The 18,880-nt window shown below is 39.7% G+C and overlaps 1 protein-coding gene across 1 annotated transcript; it reads right to left on the minus strand.

The window, feature by feature from the left end:
- Nucleotides 1-635: 635 nt before the first annotated feature.
- Nucleotides 636-18,427, minus strand: LOC137341858 (traB domain-containing protein-like). The gene is made up of 8 exons (XM_068005364.1): nucleotides 18,384-18,427; nucleotides 14,885-15,051; nucleotides 9,805-9,945; nucleotides 6,235-6,345; nucleotides 5,115-5,263; nucleotides 3,980-4,152; nucleotides 2,469-2,580; nucleotides 636-851 (listed from the first exon to the last, which is right to left on the minus strand). Exons 1-8 carry the CDS (start codon nucleotides 18,415-18,417, stop codon nucleotides 731-733), a joined length of 1,008 nt encoding a protein of 335 aa, XP_067861465.1. The 5' UTR covers nucleotides 18,418-18,427; the 3' UTR covers nucleotides 636-730.
- Nucleotides 18,428-18,880: the final 453 nt, after the last annotated feature.

The following is an 18,880-nucleotide window of genomic DNA, read 5'->3' on the forward strand; positions in this document are numbered from 1 at the left end:
TGACATGTGTGGTAAGAAGGCAAGATTCCTCACTTCTAAAATGCATTTGTAAATCATTTTACTCGGTGGAAGAAAAATACTGCAACGTTCATAGTTTTAGTCATGATAGAGTGCAATTTTGACCCACCACCCAATTTTTCCCTGTCCATGATCTGCTATAGCAGTAGGATTGATGCCTGTGGAACTTACCATTCTCTTAGTTCCAATGGGAAACTCCAATTATCATGGCTCCTGCAGTCACAATTATGGGCTCAATTGCTCTGCTCCTTTGAGCAAGGTTTCTGCCATTTTCTTGTGGGGAGGGAATGAAATTCAAATTTCCGTGCTTGTGCAGTTTCCAACCATTACCCTAGAGGCAAATTAGTTGCTGGCCAAACAGAGGAAAATCATATCCTACTTTAGCATTATAAACTAGAGTGGTAAATCAGTAACTAGCTTTCACACAGAGGATCATAGCATCAAGAAGGCCGCTATCAGTCTCATTAACAACAATTATTGAAAGGATTTCTTAATCTCTTTATAATTTATAAGTTTAATACAGTCAGTATGACCTAACTGTCTGAGCAATGTATTACAATCTTAGAGAAAAGATAAAAAGATATATTATATATCGGTAAATTACTTGAATTGCTTAGTTATGATTCTCCAAAAGCAATAAAAAATTGCAAAATCATTCATATGGTTATACATTTGCAATGAACCATGATGAAACAAATCAATCATCCCTTCTTTAATCAAATAACCAAATTAATGTTTGTGCTATTTTGTAATAGAAGAAGATCTTCAGGCCATATAAGGTAACTCCAAAAACAAACCGGAGAATTCTTGTAGGCAAAGAAGGATTTGGCACCCTGTAAATGAAGAGAATAATCACAGGATAGCATTGAGAATAATACAGATGTAAGATTAGAATTTGTGTTTTTAAGTTTAAGACAAACTATGTTCAAACACAAACTGCTCTACCATTGAATTTACCATTGACTAAAACTGCTCCTCATACCAAAATTCAAGATAAAATATTAAACAAGAGAAAAAATGTTTTCCACTTGGAAGAGATGTTTGTTTTCTTAATGACATTTCACCAAAAATACAATATCAAACTAGAATTCAATAACTAAATACTAATACCTTAAAAGTTTCACACCAGCATTATTTCTTGGAAATCAGGTTCTTAAATTATTTTTCTCTTATAGACATCCATTTTATATAAAACCATATATACTGCAACTTCATAAAAAAGGGATAAGTTAATAGACAAAACACAATAACATCATAAAATCTTTAACAAAGTTAATTATATACAAGTACATTTAAAACATTAAGAATGAGGCTCTACTTTAACTTTGAGTCTGCAAGTATCTGAGAGCAAATGAATACATGTTTTCTACTATGATATCAATACTTCTATTTTTTTAATTTCCAAATGATTAATCAACATTTATACCAAGAAACTGACTGCCAAGAATTCCTGAATAACATCCATTAAATATCACCAGGCATGAGGCTGAGCCATTTTGTGGCCCAGGTCTCATTAAAATGCCGCTGGTGAAGTGCAGGTGCCAAGTGGGTGCCCCATTGCAGCTTACTGATTCCGAGAAATTGGCCAGTTCCCATGCTGAGCCAGTTGGCAGGTCGGGCCTGGGGAAGGGGGAAGGGAAGAGATTCCAAGGGGAGGGGAGCCTCAAACAGGCTGCCAGTGGGCTTCCTGCTCCTCCTGGGCTCGCCAAAAAAAAATTATGCTTTCCTTGTCTGTTATTTGAGCATCCACCAGCGGTCCCTTTAAGGACCACTTGTTAGGCAGCTCAAACGGTATAAATGGCAGCAGCATGCCTGGTGCACAGGTCACCCCCTGGTACCTGAAAATTGCATTTGAGGTCCTACAACTGGTATAGGGATCTGATTTGCATATTTAAGCAGCCTCTCCCCTGTTTCAGGTGGGATGACTACTCGCCCTTTTACAGGCCTGCCTAAAAATTGCAAGAGGTGGGCCTTAGGTGTTAATGAGGCAGCTGAGGTGCCCACTCCCCGCCCACCCCCGCATGTATTTTCAATTACTGGCCGCCCATTTTTCAGACAAGAAATGGACGGGCCACATTTGAAAATCAGCCCCTATGTGTTACACAGCATAACATCCCTATGTCATAAACAGTGTGTTATTTGTCTCACAGTGAGCAATGCCATAGGAGAACTGTATTATATATAATGTACCATGCCTAATATTAAATTCTATTATCATATGTAAACCAGGGAAAATCAACCTGCAAAACTTTGATGCACTTCCTAGCAACTGGTAGCAGAGCACAGGCCTGAGAGTAGGTTTCCCAACTCAACTTCTTAACCCATGGTGAATGGGATATGAAGGAGAGAAGAAGATAATTGAAAAATAAAAAAATAAATGAAATACAGAAAAATAGATGAGAAAACTTAAAGTACAAAACTGCAGTAAACAGAAGTGCAAAATACATTACCTCATCAATTCTTGGATATTTAATTGCCTGTTCCAATTCTTCTTTATTCCAGCCACATGTCCAATTCCAACCACTCCTACCACAACTGACGGTATAACCTGTTGCGGATCAGCTGTTAACAGGAATAATATGTCAGTTCTTAAATAATTGTCCTGTTGCTGAGCTGTATTTGAAAGACTACAGGGTTTGGTCAAATTATTTCAAAAATGGACAAGTAGTGTTCTCAGAAGTATACGCTAAAAGTAACAACAATTTTGTTATAACCTTGTCAATGATCTATCAGAGAAAGCTGCATTAGTTTCCTGCAGTGAAAAATGTAAACAGCCAGTACTGGCAGAGCTGGATTTAGTTTAATAACAGGCCACTAAGATGCTGAAGTAGCACAGACAGGCAGCATGATGCCTAGTAGGTGGAGTACTATGGTGGGAAGCCTGCAAAGGGCAGCAATGGACTGCATGGGAGACAAGATGTGGGAAGGTCTGCCATCTGTGTTCTTACATTAAATGACAACATTCCCCAGAAAAAGATGAACAATAGCTATTATGACAGAATGCTTTTGCTCATAGGAATTCATTCATAGATCTTTCAAATTATGAATAAATAATGAACTTGTCCTCCATATATAGCTTCCCATCTCAGGTTAATGTTTTATTCATGGATATTCATATTTTTCTTTAATTTTAACTGGATGAGGAAATTAGTCTGCCGTTGTTTTCCATATATAATCAAGAAAAGGTAATGCTTGAATTGGATATTTATTCATAGTTCTTTTTCATATAGAGAAATGACAGCATAATGAATGAATGTCCAATAGAACAGGATCCATTCTATAAATGGGCATGATAGGCTAATGGAAATTAAGAGTTCTTTTGCATACAATGAAAAGGACAAAAAAGAGCTGACATTTGATAACCATATATGGCCCTTACTTCCATATCTGTCCCTAGAGGCAACATTACTGAAATATCACTAGCTTAGTATGGTGCTCTTCTTGATGTTGTGCCACTTTTCTCAGACCTCCCACTAGAGCTGGACCTATGGTGAAACCCAAGAAAAGACATGGTGCTATGCTGTTTATCAAGAAGCAACACTGGCCATCAACCCTACAGCTCCAAAAAGTTGAACCTTGTCTGCACGGTGGAAGGGCATTTCCATGCCTGTGTGTGAATTTGACTTTCTGAATCAATTGTCCTTCTCAGTTCCCATTCTTCATGGCCAGATAAATAGCCTTGGCCATTATTTTACCAGTTAAGTGGCTGTTTAATGATTTGGGAGACACAGAATGAGTATCAATTCAGGCTTGTCCTGATTGCGTAGGTTTCTGGCACTCAGGCTATTTAGATCCCATTGAATGATCGGAGGCATTTCAATCGGTTCCATTGAATTTACAAATGGAGAGATTCACATCTCTTTTTCCAAAAATCCTTTAATTGTTTTGCCAGTACTCTAGTAACTTAATATTCAATCTCACAGAGCCTTACAGCAACAACCAGAATAGTTCATATGCTTACATTGTGAAATTTGAGGTAGTACTATAGGTCTTGCTGCTTGCTTCAGTGAGTGAGTTAGATAGACATCCCGTTCTGATATAAAAATGCGATGAAACTCAGGAAACTCCTCCGTTGCTGTTTTGATTGTCTGCTCCAGCATACCCTTCTGTTTTATCTGCTCCATAATCTCTTTACTAAAACATGAGGGTACTTACAATTAAAACCTTATTAAGTGATAATTGAAAAAAAATTAGTGAAAATTGCTATAAAAATATGACAAAGATTTCTTGGCCAATCTGTCATAACAATTATTGATTTATTTTTACCAATTTCCCCCATAAATTCTGGATTTGTTCAAGTTGGTGAATTGTTAAAAAGTGATTCCATCCAGATTTTGGTGTAAAACTCCCCAAATTCTTCCTTTCATTCAAAATCAGGTCCATGATGGGCATACATTGCACTATTGGTTTCATCATGGACATTATGTGATGATTGTGCTGTATAGTTGCAACTTATACATTTGGAGGGTGCCTCCTCCACAATCAAATAGCCTGTTCACACTTACAGCCAAAGTCCACACATGAATAATGGAAGCATTGGAAGGCAACCAGTGCCTATGGAACTGTACCCTTGCAAGGAGTGAACACCTTCAGTTGGGGAGGAAAGGGATCAGGAGGGAGAAAATTGGCAACCATTTAAATGTCTTGAAATCAATAAAAATCAAGTAAATAAGCAATTAGCTGTTAAAGTCCAAGTACTTAGATAGGAAATACTGTATTAGTTCCTTCATCGTCACCAGGTCAAAATCTTGGAATTTCCTACCTATCGTCATCGTGGGAGCAGTTTAAGAAGGCGGCCCAGTACCATTTTCTCAAGGCAACAAGGTCTGGGCAATAAATGCAGCCTTGCCAGTGTTGCCCAAATCCCGACAACAAATTTAGCAAAAAGTTTCTTAGATTTTCTTTAAAGTTATACAGAGCATTCAAGTTACTGCGGTGGGTTCACAGCACTACAAATCTTTGGGTAACAATGTCCAGTTCTTGTTGTGTTTTTGCAATGTTACAGTGCAGCAATGTCACTATCCAACAACAATAAGCTGTAAGTAATGTCATTAAGGATATAGCCAATATTTAATGAAGCAGAGTTTTATTCATACCCAACAGGAACAGACTGGGAATTGAGGCAAAGAACACCCAAAAACATCTTCACCAGTTTCCAGAAGGAAAGTGTGGCAGCACATCTGTTCAAAGTGATGAAGATTGGCCGGTCCCCAAAATAAATATTACAAAATGGTATCTTCTGAGCCTAAAACAGAATATTTCAAATATATTACATTTGTACAGTAGTGTTTATTAGTTATATCTATATATAAATAGGTTACAATATTTTTTCATTGTACTTTTGACTTTTTATCTGTGTTGGCTAGTTGTCGCCAGTGAATGTGTTAAACTAATTTTTCATAAGTTTTGATCCTCTTTTCAGAAATACATACAAATAAAATTAAATCTATAAAATATGTCATGGTACAAAAAGTAACTTAACTTGCAATATTAGGATGGTTCAGTGCTGTTTAAAAAACTTGGGTGGATATTTTCCCCCATATGCTAAATTTAATAAAAATGTAGGTGTGAGTAAACAGGGAAGCAAGACCATTCAAAAATATTAATAGTCTCTTTGTTCATTTCTGCCACTGCCCAAGGTCTCGCTCCCATTCCAAAATCTGTTGGTGAAAATGAGTGAAAACTATTTGTTTTTTTAAGAATTGATAAAGCTTTGTTAAAAGCCAATCATGAGAAACACAAGCAGAATTTCACAGGACTGTGAGGAATAGCACAGTATTGGTCATTTAAAAATAATTAATATGGAAATCCGAGGATGAAATCCAATGTCGGTATTTGTATGAAGGGCAGGTCTTTAGATTGACAGTTTTGAGCATTCCACAGCTAGATGAACAAATTATTCATCATTTATACCATTTAAGTCATTCATTAATTGCTGATAAGGTTAAAATGAGCATTATGAAGGGCCAGTTTTCTATTTTTACCTCAAGCATTTGCATGTTGCAGGAAATTTCCTGCAGGATAATTCCATGCACCCACTGCAACAGAATTTATAATGGTGAATATAGGGCATACATTGCAAAATAATACTGCAATTTTAACAATAGGTATGAACTGTGTGATTAGACTGGAGCGAATATTTTGTTGAAAGTTATGAGTGTACTTGAGAGATTTTTGAACATCAAAACTACAGCATAGAAGAGTCTGAATTCTTACCTCTCTGAAAGCTTTTCTGAATTCCCCACCTGGAGCGATACCCAGCTGTTCAGTCACATAAGCTGATAATTTCAGAAACACCATTAACCACAATGCGGGCATTACTCCAAACTACAAGAAGCAAACAGAAATGCACAACCGTGTTTGAGTGCTGAGAAACACCTGTAATTGCCTTGAAAAAGGAATGGTTCCAACATTAAATCAGATTCAACAAAGGAAAATAAAAGGAGATAAAAGAGAGAGACAGAGTGAGAAAGAAGGAGTAAATTATCATCACTCCTATACCACACTAAAAGCTGCTGCTTTGGCTTTATTTTCAGTGGAGCCCTATTCTTTCACTGTCTGCTTGCATTGTTGTGGATTTGGGGAAAGCACAGTTCCATGTATGTACTGTATACTTAAACATATGAATGGTGTACTGTTCATTGCCTTTCCAACATCAATGCAATTTTTAGTCATTGAAAGGAATCGATGAGGTAGCTCTTGCTAATCGTTAAAAGATGGGACATCAAGCACTGAAGTTTGTTTTTAAATTGATCTCTTTCAGTACGACTTCACACTGGCTTCTTTTATGTCCATTATTACAGGTTAAAGCCACTTTGAGATGCATGTGCCCATCTTATACTGCGGTGCATTGACACCAAAGCGGTGGGGTAGAAGAATCAGATCCTTTGCAGGGGCTCTGAATTCAAGAGATGGGCTGCTATGCAGCTCAGATACAATACTTGCAAATTATGGCTTTCAACAAGCTGAAAAGGGGAAATTATTAGGAGAAAACTCAAGAACTATTGCATGACAATAATTTAGTAAATAAAAACCAACACAGCTTCAGAAAGGGAAGATCACACCTTACTAACCGTGACTTTTTTGAGGAAATGGCATCCTATGTGGGCCATATAACATGGTGGACTTAGATTCCCAAAAAGCCTTTGATGAAAAACTGCTACAGAAACTTAAAGCAATGGGAATTCAGGGCAAAACTGGATGTGGATAAGAAATTGGCTGAAGGAAAGAAACCAGCTAGTACTTGTTAAGGAAGAGCTTTTGGGGTGAAGTACTGGGTGCCACAGGGATGACTGACTTTGATTCAGAAACTTAATGGTCCAATTTACAGATAATACTAATTGACGGGCCAATTGTTTTGAAGGAAGCAACACAGTGCCTGCAAAATGAGTTAGATAAAATCAGTAAATGGGTAGAACAGTGGGAGATTAAATTCAATATGGATATATACAAGGTACTATATATTGAGAGAAAAAATGAGTGTTGTAAAAATAGCTAAAGATGAAGCTGAAAGGGATCTGGGATTGGTAGTAGAATCAGCACTTAACATGTCAAATCACTGTGGAGCAGCTATAAACAAAATAAACACAATGCTGAATCATATTGGTACATAAATTGAGTATAAGTTGAAGGATGACATGCTAAAACTGTACAGTGCTCTGATCAGCTGCACCTTGAATAATGTGTTTAATTTTGTCACTAAGGTTTGACAGAAATATTCAAGCCAATGTGGCAGTGTAGAGACAAGCTACAAGACTAATCCCAGGTATTAAAGGGTTGTGTAACAAGGAAAGACTGGCGAAACTGGTGCTGTTCGCCTCGAAAGGAGGTGACTGAGAGGGAACTTATAGAAGTTTATAAGGTATTAAATGGTACTGATAAAGTTAATCTACAGCACTTATGCCATTTTTGCAGGTTTCCAACAGATCTTCTGGCGGAGCTACAGTGAACGATTGGGAGAAATAACATGGCATTTAATGGCATTAGATACATCAAAATACCATTAGACAATGCATCAGGGGGATTGTAAGTATTTATGGAGTAATTTGGACCGAATGGCCTCCTTCAACTGTATTTATCTTGCCATCTTGTGATCATCATGTAGTCAACAGTAAGTGTCCTTAATTCTGGTCACTTCTCCCTGATTTTCTTGTGCTGTATCCCTGATTAGTTGATTCAGAGATGTACGAGAGAGAATCAGTAAGTGAGTGAGCGAGTGAAAGAATGGTTGAATGGCAAGAAAAGCAAAAATAAATTAGGTGAAATTAAGACAGCAACAAAGAAATGGGAGAGGTCTGATGGGAGAACTTTCCCTTTTGTTCTTTCCCTGCCCCCCTTTTCGCTGGCTCTGTACTTGCTTTAAAGCTGTTCATCGCCAGAATCTTACAGTTCTGATGAAAGGTTGTCGACCTGAAGTATTAATTCTGTTTCTCTCTCCACAAATGCTGCCTGAACTGCTGAGTGTTTCCAGCATTTTATTAAAGAAATGGGAGAGTTTGGGTGGGGAGAAGATGAGAGTAAGAATGAAAGCAAAGAAAAACAACAGCAATAAGAAACAGAAAAGAGAAGTAAAGAGAACAATAGCAAGAAAAGAGTAACAATTAAAGGACACTATTGTGACTTATAGATAGTATAACCTTGGATCAAAATCTTCTCCACATACATGAACAAAGGGATGAAAAATACCGAGGCCAGGAATTTCCTCAGAGCTGCTCCTGCTTCACCGGAAATGTGACAAAAACCCAATTTACACACATTAATGGGGTAACCGCCACACTTCCGGCAAAGTTACTGCTGCGAAGCAAGAACAGATTCAAGGAAATCCCCGGCTCTAGTTACCTAGATATTCTTATTTTTGCGTTACCTGCATTTGCAGGGTAGGATATAACTCTAATCTGGTGTGCGACCATGTTTTAAAGTGTTCAAGTGCTCTGATTAGATTTCCTTACCATTGTCTAAACTTAGTACTGAAACTTGGAATTTCCACAGGGATTCTCCGGCAGGAGAGTTGCGAAATCCTCGGAGAAATGACGTAAGTGGTTAAAAACGGCTATTTGTGCCAATTCTCTGGGGGTTCCGTCAATCTCCCACTAAAGTTGTGGCAGGAGATCGGGAGAACCCCACGGAGGTTCAGGGCCTCAGTCTCCTTAAGGTTATAAGAAATTGGAATGGCCCCCCTGCTCTCTCCTAACATTAAAAATATAACTGCCGGGGCAGCAGATCTCTGAACATGGGAATAAGAATACATGTCCAGAGCTCTCTCCTTGTAGAGAGAGTCTGAGATGCAAATAGGCACAGCCAGCAGTATAACTCAGGTCTTGCCAGTTGCGCTTCACATTCTACAGCTACTGGTCTCAGACCAGTGGTGTAATATAATTGTTTTCATCCAGTCTGGAACAGTTGAAAACTGCTGCATAAAGTCTGTAAAGCCCCCATACTGGCTGGCATTTATGATTGCATTGAAAAGAATGCAACTTTTTGTGTACTACTAACTTATTCAATATCATTTTTGTATTTTTAGTATAGTATTATTCCAAGTGATGCAAAAACAATTTATACTGTCACTGACAATAACTCTGCTGTAAAATAAAAATATGGTTAAATATCTCAGAAGACCAATGTACCTTGACAGCTGCATTGCCTTAAATTTCTATGTCACATCTTAAGTTTATCAGGAAGAAACATACCACTTAACCAATGAAAGCAAATTAAGGACTACAGCCCATAATTTTCCATGATAATGTAGATATTTTTAAATTAACATTGGCTTAGAGAAAATAATAGTACCTGATTCATTGCTTTTTGCATTTTGTATAAGTCACACTCTTTGGCTTCGTTTAGTAATGTCTGTTCATCCAGTGTTAAAAGTAATTTTCTATCTTGGCAAAGTTCTATCACTACAGCATCTGGTTGCACTTGCTGGATTATCTGCAAGAAAAACATTCATTTATATCAGTTCAGCAACTAATAGTATATTGCGTTACATAAACAGCTCAGTATGAAGATTGACACTCCTAGCTCAATCATGGTCATATTGTTCAGCTAAATTATTTTTTTTCTTTAAGTTTACAAACCAATGTTGGACTGAATGCTATAGTACATTTAGAACCTTCTCGGTAGCATTTCATACACATTTGTTAATGAGATTGTTAGAAGTTTAGGTTCTTACCTTGAATATTCTCTCAGGTGCAACAATGCTGGTCACTCCTGTAACTGGTCTGAGCAAATTATGTTCAGGGCTGTGCCCGTACTGCCCAACATTTAACTATACAAACCCGTAACCCAGGGGTGTAACAATAGTATCTCCTTGTGATCTGAGCTGGATATGTGTCCAATTTTTTGAAAGTACTTGCTAAGAAGTCAGATGCAATTTTTTATGCTATTTTACTTTACAGCAAGTGAATATACAAAGCAACAGTTATGATTAGATCCATTTAGTTCAATCAGTACAACTTGCCTTCATGTAATAATGCAAAATAATTAAAATGCCTTGCTTCCCCACATCAGTGGGTCATGTTACTTGAAGTAAACAAAATGGGCGCTAAATTGGGCCGTGTAGCGCCCGTTGTTTCGGCGCTACACAGCCTCTCCGACTTCCAAGATGGCATCTTGGATGCGCATGCACGTTTCCTGCATGACATGCGCCAGACGCCATCTTGGTATAGGGGTTTGCACAGGCACAAATAAGAAATGCTGGAATCATGTAAAGTAGGGAGAAAATGGCTTCAATCAGTGTGCAACGCTGATTTAAAGTGATAGACACCATTTTCGGACTTAACACGCAACTCAACGCACAGTCTTAACCCTGACCATCTGAACATGCCTTTCAGTGCCTGGAGGACCCTCCACCGGCGCTATTTAAAGGGACCATGCAGGATTTACAGGTTAGTGGCTGGATTGTTGCATCTGGCTACCGAGACATTTGTAACCATTTTTGGAGGTCTCCTAGACTTCAGTACTTGGACGCGGGGACATAGCCTAACATTTAGAGCCAGGACGTGCAGGAGTGAAGTTAGGAAATGCTTCTACACACAAAGGGTGGGAGACGGTTGGAATGCTCTTCTACAGATGGCAGTTGATGCTAGCTCACTTGTGAATGTTAAATCTGAGATTGATAGATTTCTGTGAACCAAGGCATATGGGGCTAAGACGGGTATATGGAATTAGGTCGCAGGTCCACCATGATGTCACTGAATGATGGAACAGGCTCGAGGGGCTAAATGCCACTGCCACTTGCTGCCTCTTGATATGCACCACCTCCTCCTGCAAGAAAGCGAGGTGTGTGCCTGTTGTGGTTGAATAGCTGCCAGTGTGTGTGTGGCCTGTGAGTTGTGGGTGGGCGGCTTCAAAGAGTGGTAATGTGTAAGGGTGAGAGGGAGCATCTGATGGGAAGAGTTGAGTACTGATGCAAAGAGTTTATTGGTATGTGGGGGATGGGGGGGTGTAGTGCGTGGTGCAGTTGGTAGGAGACGCCACTTGACAGTTGACCTCACTCACCTTGCTCACTCATGTCAAAGCATTGAACTTCTTCCTGCACTGCATCCATGTTCATAATGCTGTGCGCCTGGCATTGATTTCGTCCCCCGCTGCCTCCCACTGTCTTTTGAGTATATGTCTGGAAGGCCTCTTGCCCCCCCTCAGATATCGGATGTCCCTCCTGTCCACCTCTTGCGCCTAAGGTCTCTAGTGCATCAGCAGAGAACCTTGGTGCATGCGCTCTCACAGGCCTGGTACCAACTCAGATCGGCAGATTGGTGAGGTCTGGTGTGCAGATTGGAGGATGTGGGATTTAGTAATGCGCAACCTTTATTCAGTGTTTTAACATAACTCATCAGTGTGTAAACATAAGGATGGGATCTGCATCTGTGTTTTACGTGTGCGATGTCTGATCTCTGTTCAGACTCCAAGCAGAGAGTAGACTGTTATTTTTAGCAAATGACAGGTACAAGCTACCTTTAAGAGATTTCTAAGAAACATCTTCCCTTTAAGAGATGGAGCTCCTTCTGGTGGTGGAAAGTGCGAATTGCATTCATTCAACGTGCAAGGCCTGGAAAGGAACGCCGATTGCAGGTAAGTGCTCCCTTAGGACCAAACTTCCGTCTTGCCTGCCCAGGGTCCGTCGGGCGCGGGGTGTTAGCGCATCGTGCTAACATCGCCCAGAATGGACTCTTAGCCAATTTTCCCCCCACTAAGTCCTAAAAAACCTCTTGCATTCTCATTCTGAGCCTAGTCAAAGTTTGACCTCGTCATTTTCTATTTCCAAAACTGACTGACTTTGCAGCCTTTGCTGGACCTGATTGACAGCCTGTGTCCCTGCCTCTATTATTTATCTCCTGTTCACAACCAGAAAGGACTGGATATTTTTTATTTGTTCTCAGGATGTGGGTGATTCTGGCAAGGCTGCATTTACTGTCCAACCCTAATTGCCCTGTGAAGGTAGTGGTGGGCCTTCTTTTTGAACCCTGGGGATTCTTTTGGTGATGATACTCCCATAATGGTGTGAGCTGTTATCAACTGCCAAGACAGGCTTACAGTTTACTGGGAAACAACATCAAAGCTTAGCTCATTAGTATTTTTACCATCTATCATCTCAATGCCTTTTTTAAATATTGTGTGCACACACTTTGTGTTAAAACCCCAACATTTAGAAGTGTAATTTCAATTAATATTCCAAATCTATTCAGTGGAATAATGACCATTGAGACATATCCCAGTGCTTAATTAATCCTGTTGATAAGAGCTTCCCATTGCCTACATAATTGAATGGTTAACAATCATACCCAATTACTTTTACTTTCCCAACTTTGATCATTGAATATGTTTCCTTGTCTATGCATGCTATATGTTTTCTGTTCCAATGTGCATTATCTTACACTTAACTCCATGTTAAAATCCATCTGCCACTCCCTACTCCATCTACTTAACTGATCCAGTTCTCATTGAATGCTGTTAATACCATTTATACTCATCAGCTGAGGACACAGCTTTATGTTGTCAGGATGTTTTATAACGTTACAAGAAGCACTATCCACCATATCGTTCCAGTCCTCAGGTGCAGTTCTTATATTTATGGACCTAAAAATGTTAACCAGAGCCTTGCCTCTTTTCTCTCAGATTCTAGGGCGTGTGCCATATGTCCCATTTGCACTGTACACATCAAATTCTTGAGTTTCTTTAGAACAAGTTCTCTACTAGTGACTACATATTTTATAGATTCCTGCACCAAAATGGCTAGATCCCAAAATTGTCCTTGGTATTCATTTTTAAAGATGGATGTGAAGAATTAATTTAACTTCTCTGCTTTTTCCTGATCCTCTATATTTCTAGCCCACTGATCCTTAAAGGATCTCTCTGGTCTTTTACCTTCCAACTACTTCATACATATATTATGAAGTTTTTTTTAAGGTAGGAGAAAATGCCAGAAATTGTCAATAGGTCAATCAATATCAACGAAGAGAAAGGATAGGCTAATATTTTGGTCATATCCGAAACATTAACCTGCTATGTATTACCAGCATTTTACATTTTTGTTTCAGATTTCCAGCATTTACAGTTTTTTTTCTTTTTATTTAAGATATAAAGGATGACTTTTACTGCTGTCTACCGTCTGCCTCTTTATAGCCCTTTGAACTCTCATATTGATTATCCTTAGCTGACCCTTATATGACCCGAAGTTCTTACGATTACTTGTTTCCTGTATCTTTCAAAATAATTCTGCTGACCTTTTCAGGTTTTTAAAATGTCTTTATTAAAGTTACTCAGTAAGTATGTTTGGTAGTAATGCAGTTAAATATTATTCAGCCCACCATCCAAGCATTTATCTAAAGTGGTTCTAATGATAGTCTTCATTGTCATGGCAAAGGAATGAATGTAGAATGGAGCTATTCTCCAGTGCTCTCTTTCAGGGGATTTGATTGCATCTAGTGTGAAAGTAATGCAGTGACAAAGATCAGTTCAATGCCATTCATAGTACTGCCACTGAAAACAGAGTAGAGATTCTAACTCTCTAATGGTATCATCGTTCTTTGACGAAGATAACATTTTGATGACACATACACAAAAGAAAATCTTAATTTTGTTACAACAGCTAATACTTGTTACTTCACCGTTGAAATTAAGGCTGATGCAGCTGCTTCTAGATGTCCCTCAGATCTTTTGTAAATACATTCATCTGTACAGTGCAGTATATACAACTAGTTAGCAACCAGTAGTGGCAGAAAAGATTTTACCAAGTCTTCCCAGCCATTAGCCTTAACAAATCCGGCAAGTTAACTTTGAGGTTGCTGAATGGGATCCATGCACCAGGAGCTGGTGACATTTGCACGGCATAAAACCAATATTAAAAAAAACAGCTAATAATTGCATTCCTTTTATAAAAGATTAATTCAGGAACCACTGGGTTTAGCATAATATAGTGAAGGTTCTCTAATAATGCAAACATTATGTTTATTGAAAGAATCTGCAGTTGAAAAATAGCTTTATATGTAATTAATAGTAGATTGTGAAAGTTGAAGGCAGGAAACACTTAACAGACTGGTTTGTCATGAAAAACTTGTCTTTGTTCCAGCTCATGAACAGAAGTTTCCTTTACATCCCCATCAATACAGGAGAGCAGTAAGTCAACCACAAACCCTGGAAACTCCCAATAAACCAGCCACATATCCGAACACAAAAACAATATTCAACAAAGGTCAATAATGACTCAGCAACAAAAGTGCAACAGTTTCATTTATCCAAGATCATGTACTATCTTGGAAGCAGGTTTTCTAAATGAAATAGATTATGATTTTTTTTTACTTTTGATGAATTTTTCTTTTAAATTCCTCCCAAGAATGTTTCTGCAAATCTTAAATCATGTTTATTTTACCTGTTGTACGTCTCGTACGCTTTCCCTACTGAAGTGGACTGTGCCAACCAGGTAGACCTTGCACCCATCTTCTGTAACAAGTTCACTTATAGTGCTTTGTAGATTCGGCCTTGTCTGTCTTTTTTTGATCTTTAAGTACCTCAGACCCCTGTATATTTCATTGTAAGCTGAAAGGTAAATAAATTGCAAATAGCTTAGAATTTCCAACATAGGGAGAGTTTTGCAGTGTCTGCTCTATAACACAGGTGAAATCAAAAAATGAACATGATTATCTATAAATATACTGTTATTAACAAAATAGAAAAATACATTAAAATTAAAGATTCCCAATAATCAACTTAAAATTCATAACTTGTGAGATTACAAGTTTCACTAAACGAATAATACCTTTACAATAACTGCCTTATCTAAGTTAGTAAGCAGATTTTATATGTTCACCAATGCTGTTCAGGTGCTTCATGACGCTATACCACACTACAATGCCTGCAGTATGAATCACCTCTGTGATTCCATTGTGAAAGAAGCAAAATGAGGCGCTGTAGGCCATCAGCAGCAGCAGAATTGTATTCCAGCACAATCTGTAACCTCATGGCCTGGCATATTCCTCACTCTACCATTACCAACAAGCCAGGGGATCAACCCTGGTTCAATGAGGAGTGTAGAAGAGCATGCTAGGGGCAGCACCATGCATACCTAAAAATGAGGTGCCAACCTGGTGAAGCTACAACTCAGGACTATATGCAGGCTAAACAGCGGAAGCAACATGCTATAGACAGAGCTAAGCGATTTCACAACCAACGGATCAGATCAAAGCTCTGCAGTCCTGCCACATCGAGACGTGAATGCTGGTGGACAATTAAACAACTAACGGGAGGAGAAGGCTCTGTGAATATCCCCATCCTTAATGATGGCAGAGTCCAGCACGTGAGTGCAAAAGACAAGGCTGAAGCATTTGCAACCATCTTCAGCCAGAAGTGCCAAGTGGATGATCCATCTCGGCCTCCTCCCGATATCCCCACCATCACAGAAGCCAGTCTTCAGCCAATTTGATTCATTCGACGTGATATCAAGAAACGGCTGACTGCACTGGATACAACAAAGGTGATGGGCCCTGACAACATCCTAGCTGTAATGCTGAAGACTTGTGCTCCAGAACTAGCTGTGCCTCTAGCCAAACTGTTCCAGTACAGCTACAACACTGACATCTACCTGACAATGTGGAAAATTGCCCAGGTATGTCCTGTCCACAAAAAGCAGGACAAATCTAATCCGGCCAATTACTGCCCCATCAGTCTACTCTCGATCATCAGCAAAGTGATGGAAGGTGTCGTCGACAGTGCTATCAAGCGGCACTTACTCACCAATAACCTGCTCGCTGATGCTCAGTTTGGGTTCCGCCAGGACCACTCTGCTCCAGACCTCATTATAGCCTTGGTCCAAACATGGACAAAAGAGCTGAATTCCAGAGGTGAGGTGAGAATGACTGCCCTTGACATCAAGGCAGCATTTGACCAAGTGTGGCACCAAGGGGCCCTAGTAAAATTGAAGTCAATGGGAATCAGGGGGAAAACTCTCCAGTGGCTGGAGTCATACCTAGCACAAAAGAAGATGGTAGTGGTTGTAGGAGGCCAATCATCTCAGCACCAGGACATTGCTGCAGGAGTTCCTCAGGGCAGTGTCCTTGGTCCAATGATCTTCAGCCTCTTCATCAATGACCTTCCCTCTATCATAAAGTCAGAAATGAGGATGTCCGCTGATGATTGCACAGTGTTCAGTTCCATTTGCAACCCCTTAGATAATGAGGCAGTCTGAGCCCGCATGCAGCAAGACCTGGGCAACATCCAGGCTTGGGCTGATAAGTGGCAAGTAACATTCGCGCCAGACAAGTGTCAGGCAATGACCATCTCCAACAAGAGAGAGTCTAACCACCTCCCCTCGACATTCAACGGAGTTACCATCGCCGAATCCCCCACCATCAATATCCTGGGAGTCACCATTGACTAGAAACTTAACTGGACCAGCCATATAAATACTGTGGCTACAAGAGCAGGTCAGAGGCTGGGTATTCTGCGGCAAGTGACTCACCTCCTGACTCCCCAAAGTCTTTTCACCATCTACAAGTTACAAGTCAGGAGGGTGATGGAATACTCTCCACTTGCCTGGATGAGTGCAGCTCCAACAACACTCAAGAAGTTCGACACCATCCAGGACAAAGCAACCCGCTTGATTGGTTCCCCATCCACCACCCTAAACATTCATTCCCTTCACCACTGACGCACTGTGGCTGCAGTGTGTACCATCTATAGGATGCACTGCAGCAACTCGCCAAGGCTTCTTCGACAGCACCTCCCAAACCCGCGACCCCTACCACCTAGAAGGATAAGGGCATGGGAACAACACCACCTGCACGTTCCCCTCCAAGTCACACACCATCCCGACTTGGAAATATATCACCATTCCTTCATCGTCGCTGGGTCAAAATCCTGGAACTCCCTACCTAACAGCACTATGGGAGTACCTTCGCCACACGGACTGCAGCAGTTCAAGAGGCCAATCACCACCACCTTCTCAAGGGCAATTAGAGATGGGCAATAAATGTTGACCTTGCCAGCGACGCCCACATCCCATGAACGAATAAAAAGACATAAAAAATTTGGGACTGAGATAACTCTGAGATGGGTTAGTATTTCACCTGCGCACCTAAGATTTCAAAATGCGGGCCTCAATCATCTTTCGAGAGAGATGCAAGAGGCGATTTACAAGATAAAATACAATAGGGATTATTAAAGGGGAATAATTTTGATGAAAAAGATGTCAGGCAAACTTTTTATTACTTGTTTGCAAATACACGGCACAACAACTTGAATCACTTCAAGACCATAGCAGGTCACTTGCAGGTCATAATGAAAATAGATGTATAACTGTCTGCTCTCTCTCTGTCTCTCTCTTTCACTCTCTTTGCCTCATCAACATCTCTGTCTATACATCTCTCCCACTCTCTCTCATCCTCTCTGAAAGGATGGCTTGCCACATATTTCTCAGTAAAATGATTGCTCCTTCAATGTATCAGCCACACTTGTAATAGTTCCAATTAAAGCTAACAAAGAATTAAAGCGGTTATTTTGTTTTTAAATGATCCCCAGAAATGTTGTAGAAAGGGATAAGTAATAGGGAATGGTAGAATTCACAATTCATTCCACTCACAATGTGGACTTTCAAAACTGATAAGTGACAAAGTTAGTTGCAAGTTATAGTGATTTCCTGAGAACTGAACTACATGCTCCACCATTCCCCAAAGAGTTTACCCCAGATGCACATGTTACAGGTACTGTTTTGTGCTGTTATGACAAAGAAAATGTAATTATATTTCTTTCTGTTGGTGGAACCTGGGCAGAGTTTATACTGAGACACACAAATAAATAAAATCAGGCCTAACTGTTTTTCTTTCCTTCCAATATATCCATTTAGCTTGCGACGGTACAGCTTATGCAGGACTTACACATGTTTGTCCAGTTATTCATAGGATCCAGCATTTGTCCATCAAATACCTGTAAAAGAAAATGTGTATATATATTTATATTACTATTAAACAACTATGCCCACATGTCCATCAGTATGTTTGCTTTCTTACATTTGAGTGGCTCCTGTTAACCCAGTGGAGCCAATTTTAACTGGCTTTGCCAGTTAAAATCACCCCATTTTCGCTGCCGCTCTGGCCACTGCCAACTTGGGTTAGATCCTGTGAAGGGTGGCCAGTGTGCCTGCCTGTTTTGTGCGTGAGGCTACTTGTAAGATGAAAATCGGAGTCCTATGACTTACCCAGGTTGCAATTTTGAGGTACAAATTGGTGGTACACTCTGCTCATTTGTGCTGATAAACAGAAAAGCATCAGACTCCCCAGTTTTAATTTTACCTTCTACGTTTTAGTGAAAGTTGTAGTTACATTGCTACAGTCTCACAGTTTAAAAGATAAATATTTCCCTGTTCTTAGAATTT

The sequence above is a fragment of the Heptranchias perlo genome, chromosome 24 (genome assembly GCF_035084215.1).
Source record: "Heptranchias perlo isolate sHepPer1 chromosome 24, sHepPer1.hap1, whole genome shotgun sequence".
Taxonomy (NCBI): domain Eukaryota; kingdom Metazoa; phylum Chordata; class Chondrichthyes; order Hexanchiformes; family Hexanchidae; genus Heptranchias; species Heptranchias perlo.

Excerpts from the sequence above, each read along its gene's own strand:
- LOC137341858 (XM_068005364.1), bottom strand. The coding sequence starts at position 18,417 with ATGCTGGATCCTATGAATAACTGGACAAACATGT. Across the intron at positions 6,346-9,804 it reads TGCAAAAAGCAATGAATCAG|TTTGGAGTAATGCCCGCATT; the intron begins GTACTATTATTT and ends TGCTTCTTGTAG. Across the intron at positions 5,264-6,234 it reads TCAGAAAAGCTTTCAGAGAG|GCTCAGAAGATACCATTTTG; the intron begins GTAAGAATTCAG and ends ATTCTGTTTTAG.